A 21,133-nucleotide genomic window follows, 5' to 3' on the forward strand; every position below is an offset into this window, starting at 1 on the left:
TCTCTCTGTTTTGTTTACGACCGTTAGGCCTAGGCTTTCTTTTACTTTTGTGGCTAGTCTGTGTTAGTTCCATTCCGCTATTGAATAGTATTTTCTTTCGGTTTTACCGATAAAGGTTGCGAAATTGTGTATATTTTCTCTCAATTGCAAGCACTAAACGGGTGTTTTCAGACGTTTCCTCCGTGAAATTGGGTCAAAAGAGAGGAGAATATGAGTATAAATAGGTTACATTTGTGTAATGAACATGCTGATATGGGCGGTCGCAGTGATTTTACGGTAAATTGTTGCGCCAAAAGGGCAACAGAAAATAACTTTCTTTCTTTCACTTGCAAAAGCTTTTCTACATTAAACCAACCTGGTCAGAGTGCATTCAGAATAAGAAATATTGAATCTGCTTCGGAAGTTTGTCTTCCGAAATTCATCAGCAAACACGTATTGAGACTTTAAGGTGCAAAACTTCGTTAAAAAATATCCATCCTGGAACCTGAACTGTTTTTGCTCTGTCGTGGCTTTAACTATGCCTCCTTGCAATACCTCTTCCAGTCATAATGCACTTGACATTGTTTGCAAAATATATTTTTTCAGACAATTTTATTGTATGAAGCCTTCACATTATGAAGTGTTTGTTTCATTTCAAGAAGTCTTCAAATTGTTTTATCAAAGTATGTCACTTTGAAGTGACTGATGTAAATTATACTACCCTTTAATGCACGTCTTCTTTTTGTCCATGCATGTAAAATATATTTCATTCCCATATTTTCACAGTACATTTAAAACATGTTCTTTCATTGGGAGTGTTACACCAATATGTTTTTTAAAGTTATTTGTGTCTGTCACTTAAAGTGCTTTATTGTTACAGTACAAGTTTAATAAAAGACCAGGCAATCTCTTTCCACTGTTGGCTAATGTTTGTCTCTATGCATTTGCAAAAGAAGAAGAAAACAGGCCCTTCAAAACAAAATTGGTCAGAGTATCCATAGTACGTAATGTATCAAACAAGTCCTGTCATAGTTCCCATCCCAAAGCGACAAAACCAACTTAATCCTCCAAAATACCCAAATAACCCTTCCCAAAGCTGGTACACACACCACCCATCCCCAAATGCCCTAAGCACCACATCCCCTTCTAAACAACCGTAAACCCACCAAAGGCCCTCCCAAAGCCCCTAAACACCACACCCTTTCCCTAAACACCACACCACTACACAAGCCCCAGTATTTTACGCCATTATTAACAAGTGGTTATGTAGTGTGATACATCAATAAAAAAGATTAAAATTGACTGGAAAACTGCTAACTTATGGTCCTTGATGGATATTATAAACAGATGAGTACCCAGCTTGCAGAATCTCACTGGGTAAGGCCTACTGTGGAACTACGGTATGTGGGTAAGTATAAATCATTTGGTTTTGTGTAAATTCCTTACAATAAAGCAACTAGTAAGAAGTTTTGCTCTATAGGCCCTGTTACACTGCAAAAACTCGGGTGTTAAATTTAACACCCATGGTGTTAAATTTGTATTCTTTTTGGAGTGCATATTTGCCAACACCAGCGGGTGTTAAATTAACACCAAGTTGAGATTCCTTTTCTTTACACCACAAAGGGTGTTAAATTCATTATCTTTGGTGTTGATATTGTTACTCTGGTTGGTGTAAAATTAACACTAACTGAATTGATTTTAACACCAAAAATGGTGTTATTTAGATCTTCCCACTGATGTTGAATTGCAAGTTTTTATCCAATCCAGGTCGTGTTAATTCTGTATTTTGTAAAACACCTTTCCAAGGTATCGCCCAAGTCTGGGCTGGACAATACGCATAAGCAATAAACAACAGATAAAAGCCATAGATGCCATTTTAAATGTGTTACACGTTTTTTATATTCATCTTAGAAGCATCAGTTGTACAGAAAACACCTTATTAAGTGCATAAACAAGAATGAACAAAAGCTTGTCTAACATGAGCAAGCCCATAAACTGATTAGAAACTTATTTTTTAATGAAGATAAATCAGATCATAATGCTTGCATATTATAAATGCTTAAAGTTAATATTATACCTTTGTCTTAAACTGATAAACACATGCATGGAAACCAATGGTATCACACTTTAATACCCGGATGTATGTATACAATGTACACTGTGTATTCATATCTTTACACTTGAACTATAACACAGTGTTACTTTGATAATTATATGTTTGAACATAACTGAACCATTGGCAATCACATAACACTGATTAAAAGGTAATTTGTAGCATGTTCTCTAATATTCTAGCTGGCGAAACAATTTAATAACTGTTCACAGATAAAAACAATTGTTAGAAACGAACACTGACTGGGTTAGTTCAGCCAAAAAATGTGCAAAATTAACTCATTGAAAAATTATGTGCCTTGGACAGACATAAGTGTATGATCACATCTGGATTGAATCCTCAGTAATGACAGTGGTTTGAAGTCAACAAGTTCACTGGTTTTCCTGACATAAGTCTGCTGAGGTACTGCCTCTTTCACAGCAAATCCATGAAACAATGGTTTGTAAAACAGTGTGCTACAAAAAAAACTCTAACAAAGTTTTTTATGGTGGAGTATAAGGATCGCGAGATACAATGTCTCAATTTGACAAAGAAAACGTGGTGAAAATGACTGGTTGAAGGTCAATTTTGACCGAAAATGTTAGGTCACTCGCAAATTATAAGAATATGTGAAAATGAGAGTGCGACAGTTGGAAAGTTTAAAGTGCGACAGTCGCAACCCCCCACACCCCCTCTAGCGACGTCCATGCCCATGACAGACATATCTCCCCCGCACACTTGTAAATGCATGCAATCCACAGTCTAATAGCATACATGACACCAGTCAGAATACTTTGTGTCATACTCACAAGGCCTCGAGTAATCTTGAATTGTGGAAATTCCTCTATTATATGCCCTGCTGAATTCATAGCATTGACCATGTTTCTCCTCACTAATAGAGTATTTTTCATCCTCTCAAAGACCAAATTAGAATCTGTAGATACAGCAGGGGTATGTTTCATCCAGTTTACATCTGCTGTAGTGTTATCTTCAGATTGCAGGTTATCAGACACAGCAGGTAATGGCCTTTTAAGCATGGGGTCTCCATCTTGCTTGCAGGCAGGGTCCTTTGGAGTTATGTTTGATTGTTCAGAATGATGTTCTCCTCTATTGACGTTTTTTTATCCTTGCTGCAAGGAATCCTCCTTTGGTTCTTTCATCATAAAAAGCTTCCTGAAAATAATAATGAAATGTACTTAGTACTAGCTGTGGTTCATTTTATGTACCACTCTCCAGTTGGAGATTTCTTAAAAGCATTTCCCAAGTTAAGCTGTAGGTTAAAAATCGCTAGGAGTTTTCATAAGTAGCTTCCAAGACATCTTTACCATCAAAAACACTCTCAGAAATTATGAGTATGTGGCAGTAATTTTAGTTTGAACTAGCAAAACTACAGCGCTTATACAAGAGACCTTTAACCACAACTTCCTGTTTCTACTGAAGTCATGGGCATCTAAAGGAAGAATTGCAAAGGGGGGGGGGGGGGGGAGATGAAATGTTTTCCATGGCAATGTCCAGTTCCAAATCATGCATGTCCCAACATTTTAAGTGAGAAAAAAAAGTTCTCCTCTTGTCCTGGAAAGATCATGATACCTATAATGTAAAATTTGACTGGCCCTGCATTAGACAAACCATTTCCCCTCCTATGCATGTATGCCTTTTCCCTGCATTTAATGTTAAACTATGATACTGCAGAACAACTGTTTTGAAGTATAGTTCCAAAATTTACAATAATGTCCCTATGACAGCGAGTGTTTAATCCAAAAACCCTTGGTGGGGGTCTTGGGTCCTCCTGCAGTTTATTTAAATTAATTACTTACATGACCTGTTGGTGTGTATGGGTCTTGAAGGTTTTCAAACAGGTTGACAATACCGACTGCAATTTTTTTTTTTTTTTTTGTGACCGTAGGTGGCGTCCGTCTGTGATGGTAGATGTAGGGGGAAATTAAGTGTATTATAATATGGTGTAATAGTATATTATATCATAATAAAGTGTGATATTAGTGTATTAGATGTTTGCCTTACTAAATGAGTGATTACTTAAAGGCCCTTTTCTCTCACCACAAATCTGCCATAAACCTGCAATACTGGTCAGTTCAAATGTTGTGTATTCTTAAAAACAACAATGGACCAATGATGAATTTAATAACCTGGGCCTTGAAATTCACTTGCATAGAGGAGAAAGGGGTCTTTAAAGGCGCTCAGCTATCTGCTGTATTGGTCAGAGCTCCCAAATATAACATGCTATGAACTAGGAAAGTTTCTAACATAATGAAATTGAACTGCCTGGGTTAGCCCAACTAAGTTTGTGTACACAATTTCAATAACATGTGTCTTTCAGCATATGGTATTGTCTGTGGAGAATATTTAAAATGAAAAGCAATACCTGGTGTTCAATGGTTAATACTGATCATGTCACATCACTGTCCTTGAAAGCAAACACATTTTTTTCTATTATTGTGCTAATTTGGGGCCAATGCAGGAGATCTTTAAGGCTAAGTTTACAATGGATCCCCAGCTCAGGATCAGATCTGACAAAGCAACAGACAACTCATTCTGTAACAGGAACATACCAATTAGCCTGGTTAAAAATTGGCACAAGTGTGGCAGTCAGAAATTGTTACTGCCACTCTCCAATTTCCCAACTATCTTCATGGGTTGACCAGCTAAATGTTTCATCAATGGAGCACTTACATACTTACATGTGTCAATTAATCCATGTTCATAGACATGTTAAAGTTTTAAACATTTCATTGCAGCAATCAAGATTTTCTATGTTTACAACTACAAAAATAAAACTTACCCATGTACTTCCATCATGTTAGCAACTACAATGTTTACCAACAATCTCCTGGACTTTTCGTTCAGACACTTTTGGGCTCTGTATTCAGCTAAAACAGTGGCTCCACTTGCACTTTTTTTGAAGAACTGCACTTATGAGCTTTAATAAAGTGTAGAAAAAAATACAAGGATTCTTGAAAGTTGTAATGAACTTTAGAGATTCATAATTAGAGCTTTTGTAACATAAATTAGTGAAAGACCTTCATTCTTTTTATTTTAATATTAGTATTATTGTTTTCTAATGTCCTTTGAAATCCTAAATTGGATACCCAAAGACCATTCCAAATCCAGAGATGACTTCTACAGGAGATCTTCCCAGCATCAAAACGTCAGTCCCACTTATTTTCCCACCAAATCCATTCATATTTTCCATTGGTGACACCCACCTCAACCCATAATGCTTAAGGCTACATCAATTTGTTAGGTTATTGACTGTTCAGAATCTTGCAAATTAATAGCAAATATGAAAATCTCAAAAGTAATATTTCTGTTCAGTCCAGATGTCAAACCCCAAATCCAACACCAATGTATGCAGCTTCTTGAGTTGTTTTATGCTATATCCAAAGTCTTTGGGAGCAAAGTGGATTCAAGCATTATTAGTCCAGTCAAATTATAAAATACCTAGAACAAATTGCTTCAGAAGGTTTTATTGCTTTGACTGGTTCATTGTACCCCACTGAACATCATATCAAAAGTTATCTCAAAGTTACCCACCCAAAATGCCCTAACTTGCATAAATTCAAGATGGCCGCCATGTCAGAATTGTATGTACAGCAAACTATTTTCTGGGTGGTTTTAGGGCCCATAAATGTATTGCCAACAGATAGAAATGTGATATCAATCTATCAAATAAGACTAATTCCGTCATGATATGACGTCACTATGACGTAGTATTACGTCATGTCATGACGTAGTCCCTGATTTTTACTGAAAATAGACATTTTGTACCTTGTTATTGTAATTCCCTGTATAATTTGGTTTTGATTGCTGTTTCTTTAGCCCTAGAACACTCTTTGGGACCAAATACTTAGTCCATAAACCAGCTGCACTACTTGGCTCAGCCCCCGTGAGTTACATGTCCGTGTCCTCCTCAGTCACTTCAATAGCTGTGCTATTGGAACAGGCATCACCACGACATTCACCACAGGCATTTGTACATTTCAGGCCATGCTTTCTGCAGCTGCATCTGTTTGTGGAGCAGTCCCCTTTACACTGGCACCTTATCAACTTGAGAATATTGTCAGGGGCAGGCTGACAGTCCATTGTTCTAGGCATAAGTTTGCCCTGTAGATCCTGCCATCCCCAATCTACTGCCCTCAATACACAGTCCTCATCCTTTGACATCCAACATTTAGCTTGGTAAAAGGCTCGATATATGTGGTACATTCCGGCATCCAGTGTGGGTGGAAGATTTTGTATCTCTACGCTGGAAGCACACCTCACTACTTTTTCCTTGAACTTCCTTATCCTCAGTGAATCTAAGGACTCTGTGTTCTTGCCTCCGTATAATTCTACTAGGACCTTCTCCCCCGAGGTTTTCATCTCCTCACGAGTGGAACAATCCAACACTTGCTCCAGCTGCTTTGCAAACGAAGTGTTTGACATCGCCTTTTTGAGAGGTAGTCCCTTACCAATCCCGTACAATCTCGAAGTTGTGTCACAACCTCCAATGGCATGGATGATGGGTAACAGGAAGCACAGCTTTTCACCCAGAGAAGTCTGCAAAGCATTGATCTGCCACTCTCTAATTTTAGTGTTTTTATCTGGTTTCACTGCTTTGTCCGATCGAAATGTCAACTCATCCATGTCCTCTTCAGCATGGTGACAAAGTCCAGAAGGTCGGTGTCTTCTCCGATAACATGTGTAGCACCAATTTTTGCGCACTTCACCCCAGTCAATGCAATCAAAAGATCAGCGTCACCTTTGGAGTGCAATGTTTTGATACCCTGGGTTAGGAGTTTTTCAGACAGGAAATTGATGAATTTCTGCTTATTTTCGATGTTTGCCAAAAAGTGTTCCTTCTTCGACTTTAGCGCCATGCTGCCATTGAAGAACACCTGTGGACCAACTGCACCCTTTGATCGCCTGAGATGAGTCAAATATTTTGTGGAGCTGTCTGTTTCATATCCATCGAAAACGACAATTGGATTTGCAAACGTGTTCACATACTTGACGTACGTAGAAGCTATGGAGTCAAACGTTTCACCCCTTTTCCAGGGAAATCTATGTAAAAGAGAACCTCCATCGAGGACATTGTACACTGGTTTACTATCACGCGTCTGCTGGACTTCATTTGATGAAGTGGACGGTAGCGCATCAGCCAGTTGTGGCTTGTTTGCTTGGCGGAGAAGACCGTGTTTATCAAACAATGCTGTCGGTTGCGCAGAAAGTTCATATTTCAATAGATCGTCCAAGCTATAGTCACTGTTGTTAGCTAGAATTAGCAGCCTCTGAAAGAGAAGCTGAGGGTCAATTTTCAGTTTTTCGCCATCCACAACCAGCTGTTTCAGTCCCATTCTTTCTATTTGTTCCTTCCTTATGAAGACAAAGTCAAATGCGTTTTGTCCCATCATTTTGTCCAAGATAGCTTCTCCGACTTTCCTTGCTTCATGTGGGTTACACGAGGCACTTGCAGTCACGCCAGTGGCTACGCTGTGCAATGCTCCTTCTTCTGACACGAATGGGTTGTAGTCATTGAGGTACTGGAAGATCTCGTAAGTGTCTTTATGATCGCGTTCCTTCCGTGCAACAAAAAGGTCCTTATGCTGATCACTAGTACTGTATGTTGCACCTGTAAGTTCCTGCATCGATTCATTGATGTCAGCACAGGCGGGCATTGCAAGAAGCCAGCGTGTCCGCTTCTTCTCTTCCATACCCCGGCCTCTTGTTAAACCCCCTGTGGTTTTGATTGTCCGCATAAGAGCCTGTTCGATGACTAGGTCACTAGGCAACCCAGCCCAGAATCGGTCACTGCGCCGGATGACAAAAAGACCAGAACTGAACCTGTTGTAGACATAAGGGTTTGTTTCTTTCAATTCCAGCATATCCTGAAGATGGATCTGCACTGATTTCACGTAGTGGTTGTGTCCAGATGCGGCAAGATAGGGATGCATGTCCTGGAGACACCTCAGGTACAACTGAAAGTCACCCGTTCTTTGAGATCTCAGAAACGTCTTCAGCAAATCCACCATTCCCATGTACTGGATCCAAAGGTTTCCTGTTGGGAACTCAGACAAACGTTCTTTCTCTGCTCCCATTTTCTCCTTTATCCGGTCAAACACATCCTGCTGGCAAACCACTTCGTCAGTCATCTCCTCTGCCAGGAAAGCATCACAGCATTTCAGGGCCTCCCGAAGGTCATCTGAGGTATCTGGGACGTCTTCCTCTTCTGAAAAACCTGGTACATCATAGCATCGTGTTAAGAGGATCGCATTTAAAGCAGCGTCTACCAGGAAGTGTCCTCTAACAGCCCTTGCATATGCCTTTCCAACTAACATGTGCTCCACAGCATTGCCAGCATAAACTAGCTCCAGCGTTTCCTTCAGGCCCGATCCTTCCATTATGTGACCGATACTGCCAAGGTAACTCATTGCGGTGTGAAAACCCCCAAGTATCAGTATGATTGGCTTGAGAATGCTGGCTACGTCTTCATTCAGAATGATTGTTCTAGATTTCCACCAGAGAGGCTGGTCGAATGTTATCACTGGAACTGTGCCTTGGCGATTGCTTTCAGTCGCAACGAAGTGGAGTGTAGAACAAATGCATGTCATATCATTTGGGTCAAGATCCAACATAGGAAGAAAGTGAACACTAGACTTTCCTGGATGGTCACCCTTGCGCAATGCCTGCATCATTCCACTCCAGCCTGGAAAACGTGGTCGAAGGGACCATGATACTTTCCACAAAGTGTCCAGTTTTCCATGCTGTTCATTGGCTATTTCAACCAGGGGCAATTTCCTGAATACCAATGGAAGGCTCTTCCCTTTAAGGTATCTATAGTAGCGAATTGCAATTTTGTTATCCTCCAGTCCACCTGCAGTTAAGAGGTTGGTTAGTCGCGGAATAGCAACTTTTTTTTTTGGCATACCTGGGGTCATTGTCATTATGATGCCCATTGCATGGACTGTACCGCGTCCATCTAAAGTCCTCAGATTATGGTCGACATTGTCGGCTATGTACTGACCAAAGTGTCCAGCTACCGGAATACCTGTGCCCTTGAAACAAGCCGCACTTGATTCAAAGTTCAGTACCTCTGAATAGGACACGCATAGCCCATGATTATTCAAACTATCAATTAAGAACCGCGATCCGTACTGGTGGTGCATTTGAACACCAAGACCTAAGGGAATAGGAGCCAGAACAATCCTTGGTCTGGACATTTGAACAATGCATTGTCCAAGGGTAGCAACTTTGAGATCCTTAGTCTTTCCTGTTAGAACACGGTCCAGAAATGTGCGCAACAAACCTGGGACATAATCCAGGTTATCTTCAAGTGAGCTTAACTTGTTACTATCGGGATAAGTCTCCTTTGAAGTTTGAATGCACTTGATTTCATTGCGAACGAGGTCTGCTGCAGTATTTACAATTTGCTGTTTTAGTTGATTTTCATCTGTCGACGGGGTATCATGAAATGTCTGCAGTATTTTGGCAGCTTTTGTTCGGAATGTGACCACATCTGGGCGCCCGTTTATATTGGTTATTACAACAGATTCACCTAAGTGCTGCTCAAGTTTCTGACGCATATATTTTGGGCTATATGCATCTGGGGTAATCTGGGACATTTTTCTCACAAGGTCTGTAACGGTAGTTTGCTCATCATCATCTTGTGTAAGGTCATCAACCACTTTGAAGAAGGCTTCTTTCCGTGACACATCGGACCTCCGGCCTGGTTTTGATACACTGCGTTCCCTTCCATCACTTTGTTGGTACCGCAGAGGAATAGATAGGTTTTTAGAGCGAAAATTAACACTGCAGACATGATGATAGAGAGCGTCCGCAGCCGGTAAGTCTATTGCGTTACTTATTCTATACCTTACATCTTCAGCCCAGCTATCATCATCACCCCGCTCATCACATGCCTGAATGATAGATTTCTGAAAGTCGTATGTCCTTACTAGAAAATAGTCTCGTTTCTTTCTTTCTGTTGTAAGAATCTTTGTACCACAAAGGAAGCAGTGGTCTTGAAATGAAAATTCTGGCGTTCGAGCGCGAAGGCGGGGTGGCTGTGCAGGCATATTATCCCCTGATGCCTTTCTTTTAGCGGTGGCTATTTTGCGTCTATCGATGTGAATCTGCCTGCATAACGTGTGAAGTTCTTTCCCTTCCGAAACTTGGAGAGAGGGAGTTCCACGGGCTTCACTGGCTTCATTGAAAGTCCTCACAGCGCGAGCCTGTTGGATCTTGACTGTTGGCTGTCCATTCCTAAGGCTTTCACGGCAGAGGATACAGATCTCATCCGAAGCACCGCTGGCCAGCTCCTGCTGTTCGTGGTCCATCTGAAATAAAATGTAATGTTTTAGTAAAATACATGTATTCATGTTTTTTCCAAACACGGCATTATATAATATATAGGGTGATGCGCTTAACAGCGCCCTAGCAAAATAAAATATAAGAAAAAAAAGAAAATGCACTTAAAAAGGGGTAAACAAGTAAAGATATATGTAACAACTCTCACAAGGCACAATATGTCTACAACATGTCACAACTTTGAGTTCAAAACCCCTCACTACAACGAAAACAGCAAAATCTGCCTACTGACTAAACCTACATAACGTGATGGCACGTACAGGCATCCGTACTTCAAATGACAATGGGGAATTCCCTGTTGCTGATCACTCGACCAGGCCTGCCACTACCTGAGTAAAACAATTACAAATACTTACAACCTATAATAATCACTTACTCTACTTTGTCGACATAATAAATATATGGCTTAAGACTAAATTTGCGTAAATCACTCAAAATATGCACCAATGACCAACCAATACCAACATATGCAAAACTTTCCTAACAAATAAGCCTAAGCTTGAACAAGTGCAAACTACATGCTCCCGAACATGACTATACTCAACTCCCCTTAGCAAACAAACCCGTAGGAAGCGAGAAAAAGAACAAAACAACATACCATTAAATCTGAGCATATCTCTGAAGTCTAAACATAAACAAACTTCGAATGTTCTGCGGCACTGTTGATGAAACGTGCTAAAAAAGGCGTAGGAGCCTAATTTGATTTAGGGGGGCAGTAACGACTTGCCCGAAAAATATAACCAAGCTTTTTGCGCGCTCCGCGCGCGATCAACATGTTAATGTGCATATAATATAGGTATTCATCGGTAATTATATCACATGTCACTAACTGATGAATACTATATGATATGCACATTACGACGTAAAACGCGCGCGGGGCGCGCGAAAAATTTTGGTTATATTTTCCGTGTTATTACCCTTCCACATTGGTTTTAATTATTGGGGAAGTCGTTACAATAATAACGATAATAACAATATCAGTTAATATCAGTTAAAGTATTGAAAAACACATTGCAAATTACTCTTCTTTCAGTAGGTGCCCGAAAAATTCTCAGCATATTGCCCGAATTTTCACACAAAAAATTGAAAAACACAACTGCAAATTTTTCTTCTTTCAGTAGGTGCCAAGGGCCAGTGAAAAATGTGGAGGGGCGGAACTATCATTCCGCCCCCCCCCCCCCCGCTTCGCAAGTCAGAAAACCCCTTTTTCATTTCCAAATGAGAAAAAAAATCTCATTTGGAGCACCAAATTGCATCTAAGGCCAGGTGAAAATACAAAATTAAGTTTACAAAATGGAGTGAGTGTTGAAGTGTGCTATATTGCACCAAATTGCATCTGAGGCCACCTCCCCCAGGCCGGCCATCAGTCTTCAGCCCCCCCCCCCCCACTCAAAAGTACCTTCCTACGCCACTGGTAGGTGCCCGAAAAATTCTCAGCATATTGCCCGAATTTTCACCCAAAAAAAATGGTTGGGGGGATGCAGCCCCCCGCCTCCTACCCCTATGCATACAAGGTTAGTCCTCTGTGGATGTGTCTATTACTAGCGTAATACCGAAGAAGAATTTGTGTGACTGAATTTCCCGAAAGTTTGCCTGCTGGTTTGTTAGAAATGATCTCCATTACCAGGTCCGTTACGGGAACTTGGATAATACCTACCGCACAAGGAATTTTCAGTAAAAATCAAGGATTACGTCATGACATGACGTAATACTACGTCATAGTGACGTCATATCATGACGGAATTAGCCTTATTTGATAGATTGATATCACATTCCTATCTGTTGGCAATACATTTATGGGCCCTAAAACCACCCAGAAAAAAGTTTCTGTACATTGAGTCCTGACATGGCGGCCATCTTGAATTTATGCAAATTAGGGCCCTTAGGGGGGATAACTTTGAGATAACTTTTGATATGATGTAGAGGGGACTCTGGGGAACTATTTAAAACAAAAAAAACCTTCTGAAGCAATTTGTTCTAGGTTCGGCCATATTCAGCATAGTTTGACTGGACTATATTAATAAATACAATACATTTTCACAAAGATTGTTACATGCTAAGGAGGATACCAAAACTTTCTAATTGGAGCAAATGTTTTGCCATGTTGCAGGTTTCCATTGAATGGTATAAAGCCCTCAACATTAAAAGAAATGTTTAAATGTGATTACCTCAGCTGCCTCATCTGTTGTTGCTTCTGTTTCCCTAAATCTTTTCATGGGAGGTGCAGAACTGGTGGAGGGAAGATTAGCATAATCTTGAGTATCATCTTCCTCAGAAATTACATCAGTATCTGAATTGCTGTCTATTTTAACCCTTGCAGCTGCTGGAGATACTAAATAAAAGAAAATCTGCTGTTAAGCACATAGCTAGAGATAGGTGAACACATTTCTTGTAATGAATAGGAATGTGCATTTTCTAACAATCCATGAACTGATAACCGGTCAAATTTTTCAATCGGTTAACCAGTAATCAATCCTACAACCACACAAAAAATGGCAATTAATGTAACACATTGATTTCAAAACTTCACAGAACTAGCCGTAAGAACCAGACATTAAAACTGCCGCAGAGCTGCTACCCCTTAGTTGCAATTAAGTCTTATCTGTTTTGCTGTACTTGCATATACCCTCACTACATGAGACATTTCTTCAAATCTTCTGTGTTTTGCGTTTGGGAATTGCCAAAATTATGGGAAAACAGTACAACGCTGATAAACTGCAGTCAAAATTCAACGTTCAACCCTTGTTATCTTGACCATATGATTGTGACTGCCACTGTATAAACTATGCTTACATACTACTCTCAATGTGGTATGGAAAGTAAACAAAATTCCCAATTTGAAATGCTGGGGATCAAGGAGCCAGTCTGAGGTGTTATCCACCAAACGAGGCAAAAACAACAACAAATGTCATTTTTGAGGAACCTCTGGGATCTTTTCTGTGACAAAAGGTATAGGCTTATTCCTAATTAAGGAAATGTTGTCAGAGATCCCACCACACTAACCTTCATTTTCCCATTGGAAACACATCTGGTTATTCATGTAAGCAGAGTATTTTGCGTTGTCTGTAGCTCCTTATTTGCCACTAACCCCACTTTTCACCTCTCTTTAACACCATGATGGCTGTGTTTGGCTCCATTTCAAGGAGAGGTACAAGAGAATCTTTATCAAACTCTGCTCCATCCTCTCTATCCACAAGTATCACATCTTCAGCAATTTTGAATTTCTTCTTTGCTGTATCATATATGAAAGAAAATAGAATAAACCAGCAAGTATCATACTTTTGATTTAGTCATGCATATATACTTAAGTCTATTTTGTTAGGACTAAGCCCTGAAATAGGTCTGTACGCATTAAATTTAACAGCCCTTGACCTTGTATCATTAAATTTACTCCCTTAAGTTGGCCTGCACAGAGAGCGTCATGTCTAACTCATGCTCAAAGTCATTTTTCTCAGCAAATTGCATGTTTGCAAGATAGTATACAAACAGAAACATAGTGACCAAAAGTTGGGGCTTCATTTGTCTGAATTTGTAATTCAAATTGTAAAAACTGCTGATTTTTTATGAATTTGCCCTAACGAGGCAATTAGCCAACATTTAATGGTAATAAAACTACCATATAGACTGCAATACATTCACCCTACACATGCCTTGCAGAAAAAGCCTACAGTGAAATCACTTAGACCTGCAGTACAAGTTTTACTTTGAAAATCAAGATTGACAATGTAAATATGTAATGAAGTGCTTCAAAATTATCTACTTTTTTGCCTTTCTAAGCATGTACGCTAGACATATGCTTCCTTTCGCAGTCAAAAGTTGGCCAAAACCAACATAAGAAACAAGCTTTACATAGTTTCTTTTAATCTAAGATATGCAGTCTGTCATCAATTATATTGGAAATCATATAAGGCCTATCACATATTTGGTCTTTGTGTTGGCTAAATCTGCATCAAATGTTCTTGTGGATTATTGAGGGATGCAAGCTACTAGGCATGAAATTTGATGCCCTATGGCTTTCCAGTGTAACAATTTCATTTAAGCCTACTAACTACTTATAATAAAAAGTCTATTCATGAACACAGAGATGATTAGACATGCTCAACAGCAAGAGATTCAATGCAACTTATTTATTATGTCTTTCGACAGCAGCTTAATGCAGCACGAAACGATTGAGAACCCACCTCAAAATTATATTGCTTGCATTATAATCAGTGTGATGATGACTGTGAGGCTATTTAAGGGCCTTACTCTAGTCTTAGCCTAGTTTTGTTGGTGGCCAATAGAACTGTAGGCCTCAACTTACAGTAGGGGTACGTCCTTATTAAGTTAAACTAGCTGGGGCGTAAACTATACATATAGGCTAGGTCAAGTCGTCGACGACCCTTTGAACTGGACTAGGCTACATCATACATGCATTATATTCGAGACTATGGAGTATGGAGTAGGCTAATGGTATAACTATCACTCTCCACTTCACATTGAATTAGTAAATGGGAAAGAAGTACTCTTAATTTAAAAGTGATACATATAATAGTGATACACAGCCCTGTTCAAGGGAAAGTAGTAATTAAACTGCCAGTTCTATAGGCTTACGCAATGATTTATAACGTTACAAATGATCTATAGGCCTAGGCTTTGGGCCTGTAGAGGCTATAGGGCCTTCGGCAACAATTAGCCTAGGCCTAAGTTACGCAATAGGCTTCCGTTAGGCATCTGCCTATGATGAAGTTATGAAAGGCAACCTTCCCTTGCCTCCGTGGATTGCCTATCATTTCACGAGAAAGTTAAAACCTATAGGCTATACACAGCTTATCTCCAAAAGAATGCATACCTGTTTCAATCAAATCTCTGAATTCCTTGAACACCACAACTTTCCTTTCTTCATTTCGAAAATAAACGAACATATTGCCCCCTTCGTTTGCACCTCGTCTGCTTTGCGCAACTTTGGCTGTAACAGCTTCGCCGACAATATCGATATGATAATTACTGCCACTACTATGGACCAATTAGGAGTCCCGATTTCTATGACATCATGTATTTACGCATTAAGGAGAGTAACTTGGAAAGGGATTGGCTGAAACTTCTACCTGAACGAGGTTGAAGGTCAGATTGCATTCTCTTTGGTGTCAAATCAACACTGAATTCAACACCGACAAGCTAAATCCAAAATGTTAACACCGGAGTTTTTGCAGTGTACTTAAGTAAAGTCGACATTTGGTGTAACCCCTTTCCTAAGGCATCCAAGTTTGACACATACTCAGGAAAGTTTGTGTTACCTTCATAATTACCACCAGTGGTCTTGTCAGGAAGGAAAAATCGTCATCGTAATCGTAATCGTTTTGTGACTGGCCGTCATAGACAGCCATTACACATAACAACTTCATGTATTACTTTTTAATACATCCTGTAAGGTTTTGGTTAGTTGTAAACCTCCATTGTCTGAAAATTCTGTGAGTGAATCGTAGAACCTACTTCACGTACAAATGCGGAGAAATTCAAAATTAATGATATGCACGTTCGTTGATCTATCTTCGAGGTCGCGGGGTCAGACATCCAACTGTAGTATCAGAGTTATCCATACGTATGTAACGACGGAAGTTCTTTCGTCAGTTGGTTATACTACTGCATTCATAGCACTACGTTCAAACGAACTGTGAGCTCCATTTTGAATTTCGTTACATTAGAGCTATAATGCATATCATCGGTGGAATCATTTGCGCTGCTTGTATATTTTCGTTGCAAGTCAATTCAGGTAAATCAACTCACTTAATAATAGTTAACTGTCTCTAATGTCAAAAAAACTTCTTCTGAAGTAACATCAAATATACAAGTTAATTTAGCGTCCATACATTATATGGCTCAACGTTTTACTTTCCATTGAATTGTGATTTTTCAAGATTTACGCTTGATAATGATTTAATACTAATAATTAAATTAAATTATATATAAATATATACAGTATAAGCTGGGATAATCGAACACTTACAAACGTGAATCGGGCCAGTGCAACTTCCGCGTAGAAGAAAAGCGGTTGCGTCATTTGTCTTGTGATCGCCGCACAGGCGTGAAACTCCCGTAACAACATGCTGTATAGGTTACCATATATGCATACTATAGTACGTACTTGCTCTACTTATATATATTGATCACTTTTGTGGTAGGAAGTGAACAACTGAATCTTTGGTATCGTTAGATAGTTTGAGGCTTGAGCTATCACAATTTATACTGTGAATAACATATGCTACATTTGGTAAAATGACTACAAACCATATGGCAAACACTCATAATGTATGCTAAGGGTGAGTATATAAAACGATCTGCATAAAAGCGAAACTAGAAGACAATTGATCAAAGGTCGCAATATATCCGTTCACATATACATACAACAATAAAAGGCTGTTTATGTAGGACATGTGACACGGTTATAGATCCCTCTCAAATTCATACAAGTGATTCATTTGGATGATAATCTAAGAATATGAATCATTTCGGACGAAAAGCTTACTGTTTACTAATTAGCTTGATTAAGTCCCATTCACTACTCTCAAAACGGCTGAATTTGCTAGGCCTACGACAACTTTATTTATTGCTGTCTACAAATATGTAGCACAACTATATCACATCTTTATCACTCATAAAAAAATAAAGTGTTCAATAAAGCACTAATAGAGCTATTTTCTAGCAAGAGCCCAATGAAGGATTGCACCCAAGATGGAGCTCTTTAGTCACTTTGAAAGTGCTGAGTTGAGAATTTTCCAACAAAATATAAATAGTTTATACAGAAAAGCATAAGTGAACGACAACATTTGTTAACATTTTCTTCTTTTATTGAAAATCCTATGTATACAAAAGTAGCAGAATGAACAAGTTTGTCAATTATTCTGCGTGTCTACAAAAGTTCAGAAAGGTATATTCAAAAGCAACAATTCAAATAAGTTTGTTTAAATCTATGAAAACCACGTGCAAAACCACGTTAAATATGATATAAACTGAAGGAAGAACATTACATGAAATTACTGGACACTGCAAAAGTTTTACCCTGCCAGATTAACTTTTTATTGAGAAGCTATGACAAACTGAGCAAAAACTGTAATTAAAAAACTACTCCTTGACGTGTGATTAATTTCGTTCAAAATATAGTATTGAGCTGTTTTGACCCCAAATATGCCAGATATTCAAAATATGGTCACCTTTGGTCAAATTTCTTACAATTTTTCAATTGCCACCCTGGAAGAAGTTCATCTTGTGTTCATGTAGAATGTCTGAGAACTATCTGAAGAGTAAAAACCTCCAGCAAAGTACTATTTCAAAACTTTCAGCAATTACGGCATGCTATAATTTTGGGCCTACACAGACTACCTTTAAGGTCTGTGAACGGTTTCACATGTAATCTAGATTTTTCCTTTCATACAAAAAATTATTTCACTTGGGGCAGAAGATACAACTTTGAAAACTTCTTGGTTATTATTTTTGCCGAAGGCAGACTGAAGTAAACTATGCAGTCAAGCCTAAAGTTGGCGTGCGTGTTGAAATGTGTGCGAGTGTGGGTGAATGTGACAATCTAGCATGTAAACACGATATCTCAAGTCAGGTAAATACAGCAGATCTCATTTGTGCCAAGTGGATTACCCATAATGAGTATTAATCCTATTGTTAAACGTCCTATTTGGGTAAACATGAATCATAAAGTGAAAATCTCAAAAACCATTATCACTAGAACCTAAACACCAAGAAAGGTCATGCATGCTTCTTAATTAGCGTTATAATAGCAGTTTGTAGCAGGTGAAAGGCAATGGAATGCCTGCAGAGGTTAAACCTCCAAAATCCTATCATTGTGGAAGAGAGTCAAAGTTAATGTGAGGTAAAAAATATTGAAGTCTGAAATGCTGTAACCAGTATCACGAGAAGTAACTGTTACTATATCTTTAAATTTGGTATAGGCAGCCCTTGAAGAGAAGATGGTCCCTATTTTTGTCAATGGAGGTCAAATTCTAAAAGCATCGTAAGCACAGTACTTCGAAAAAATAAGTTTTGTAAACTGCAAACTTGATACAGATAGCCCTTGGTGATTAAATGATCCCAAAAGTTGTATGATAAATTTCATTGGAGGTAAAGCAGAGGCAGCAGTCTTAATTAGTTTGATCACTGAAGAATTGAAAGTAGTCAATCTTATTGGCACTTATCATGTTCAATAAACAGTATTTTCTTCATTAACCAAATTATTAAAACTGACAGAAACCACAATGCACATGAATGATACTACTGTTATAAGTTATTGCAGGAATGTTGTTTTACAACTTTCTAATCTATGCAGCAATCTCTAGTTTAAAGAAAAAGATACTTACTGGCTGGTTATAAAAACAAACCTAGATGTTTTTTCTCTCTGCTGTACTTCCCTTTCTTTCTTGTATTAAAAGAGGGAAGCAGGTGTGTAAGGCAACGCAGTCCATACAAGGTACAGAGCTCCAAAAGTAACAAAGGAATTTTTGGGATGTAATTAATCTGATACAAGTTGACCGAAGTCTTGACCCCTTATGGCTTGATACACTTTCAAGATTGTGTAATTGCTTTGTTTTTTCGCCAGTTGAAAAAACAAATTACGGCTATATGAACATCTCCTTCCTTCCGTTTTATTTCAGTCAAACAAACCAATGTTAGTATGATATATTTGGTTATCATTGTATAGATTCCTTTAAACGGTAAAAGGTAGTTTGTACATACCCCAAATTACAACACGCTTTATTTGCTAGAAGTCTTCAAAAAGTACTTTCCTGAGGGTTTTTCCCCACCATATTGTTCTAATACTTTCTAAATGATCACTCAAGATGACTGAATGTCCAAGTGAGGTAAATTTCCTCCAGAGTGGTAATACACATTAATTCAACTTTGACTAAAGGTGACCATATTTAAATATCTGGCATATTCGGGGCCAACGCAGCATACCTTTAAAGCAAAGCCTCTAAACAAAATTTACAATTTAAATTGGCTGTTTTGATATTCTTCATTCCCAGGAATTGACCTGATGAAAAAGTTGTACTCACTTGCTCTGGTATCTCAATATACTGCGGATACTATTTCAATATTTCGGTTACACTGTAGATTTCTTCATTGCAGAAAGAATTGCATCTTTGCTTGGCAAGCGGGGCGCTGACAAAAAGTTGATAATCTCGTTGCTTCTTACTCTTCAACAGTTGGCAGATCTGCCATATGAAACCTATCTGCTTGTATGTGGATACGAGTTTGGTATTATAGCGTGGTCTTTGTTATCATCAATTGAAATATGTCGTATTATGTTCTTCAAACGGCTCTGAATATAGCCACTCTGACCTCTTTCTGCAGTAAGGAAATGCTCCTGAAATGTCAATATTTGAATGAAGTATACTGGTTATTAACCAAACATGCATACAGCTAAGGCATCTTCAAAGTAAGCCTTTGTTGTCACTAAAAAGTGTATTGATCACAAGACTTAGTGTTGAACTTATTTTAAGAACCGACATACCTTAAATGAAAAAAATATGTTTCCATTTCTGCTGAAACGTTTCTAGTTAAGTCAAGAAAGAATTTCAGGAACTTTCCTGTCATGATGTTTTATATAATTACTGTGAAAATAACTAAATTTTATGAAGCATGCATCTACTCTAACAGGCGCTTTAAAAACATCGTCTGGTTTAAGTTTATACTTTACTGAGAACAACAAAACCACACGCACAAATCAACATTATTGTGCATTATAAGATATTAATGAAATAGGTTATATTCTTGACATTGCGATTAAATTGAAGGTGCAACAGTTAACACGTTTTTTTTTGTAGCATTATCTGTAAAGCCAACTTTCTGTTAGTGTTCCTTATTTGTACATTAAACAAACGTTCTTTAATTGTTTCAATGACATGTCTTGAATATAAACTAGAAAGTCAATTCCCTTAACTATCCCTTGCACCGATGCAAAGCAAGTTTGAATACAAGGTTTTCCAACGTTGGACATTGCTGACCAGAATGAAGTGCAAGGGTCTTGCAGCACTGATTGATATGTGCCTAGTATACTCAAAAAGATAAGTTTGACAAACTTTAACATATTCAGACTTTTGACTCTGCTTTGCTTCAAGATTTGACCTCTGTGAAAGGAATAGCACCATGTACTCACCCTAGGGCAACCTACATATACCAAGTTTCAGTTTAATAATCTCAATAAACTCATTGTAATACCTATTTATAACGTTTCATACTTGGAACTCTGTTGACCTCAAATGACCTTTGATCTCCATGAAAGATAACAAGGATCATAAACTTATCAAGGGTAACTATCATCTCAACTTTTTCTTTGGATATGTAAGGTTCGTTTCTATTGCCTTTGAACTCTGTTGTCCTCAAATGAACTTTAACCTCCATGGGAATCAATCTAGGGTTACTTACTAACCACATTCTACCAAGAACCCACATAACAAGTTAGTATTTCAAGCAAGATTTACCTCTTGATATATCCTGTTCACAAGCAAAGGAATTGCACACACGAACGCGCAAGTCTGAAATTTGCCTCAATTGTTAGAAACATATCCTAGTGTGTTTCACCAACAAAGACAAAATTCCCAACAAAAGTGGTAAAACTCTAATCAGACACCACATTTGTGCAGCTCTCTGTTTTAAAAGGATAGGCCAGACCATATTCAAACTCACACCACAACTTGACTAGCTTTGATA

General features: G+C 38.5%; 3 protein-coding genes across 7 annotated transcripts in view; 1 reads left to right on the forward strand and 2 right to left on the reverse strand.

Annotated features, from left to right (window-relative positions):
- The window catches only part of LOC139981664 (uncharacterized), a 179,814-nt gene that overhangs the window by 130,743 nt on the left and 27,938 nt on the right, over positions 1-21,133 (reverse strand). The gene's annotated exons all lie outside the window — the stretch shown is intronic.
- Positions 1-21,133, forward strand: part of LOC139981667 (uncharacterized) — a 70,662-nt gene that overhangs the window by 37,407 nt on the left and 12,122 nt on the right. For 3 of the 4 annotated variants that reach the window (XM_071994243.1, XM_071994244.1, XM_071994246.1), the window contains exon 1: positions 15,955-16,187. The exons of the other annotated variant lie outside the window; for it this stretch is intronic. In XM_071994243.1, the coding sequence (XP_071850344.1) occupies positions 16,127-16,187 (61 nt within the window). In that variant the 5' untranslated portion in view covers positions 15,955-16,126. Of the gene's footprint in view, positions 1-15,954; positions 16,188-21,133 lie in introns of those variants that run through there. 4 annotated transcript variants of the gene reach the window in all.
- Positions 1,483-15,626, reverse strand: LOC139981325 (uncharacterized). Of its 2 annotated transcripts, none has more exons than XM_071993654.1 (6): positions 15,267-15,626; positions 13,524-13,667; positions 12,604-12,767; positions 4,872-5,009; positions 3,889-3,988; positions 1,483-3,244 (listed from the first exon to the last, which is right to left on the reverse strand). In XM_071993654.1, the coding sequence occupies exons 1-4, from the start codon at positions 15,337-15,339 to the stop codon at positions 4,956-4,958; spliced, it is 435 nt and encodes a 144-aa protein (XP_071849755.1). In that variant the 5' UTR covers positions 15,340-15,626; the 3' UTR covers positions 1,483-3,244; positions 3,889-3,988; positions 4,872-4,955. The 2 variants fall into 2 exon arrangements, 1 of the variants encoding a protein (XP_071849755.1); XR_011797826.1 differs by having other exon boundaries at positions 1,485-3,244; positions 13,439-13,667.

Source organism: Apostichopus japonicus, chromosome 15 (genome assembly GCF_037975245.1).
Source record: "Apostichopus japonicus isolate 1M-3 chromosome 15, ASM3797524v1, whole genome shotgun sequence".
Classification (NCBI taxonomy): domain Eukaryota; kingdom Metazoa; phylum Echinodermata; class Holothuroidea; order Aspidochirotida; family Stichopodidae; genus Apostichopus; species Apostichopus japonicus.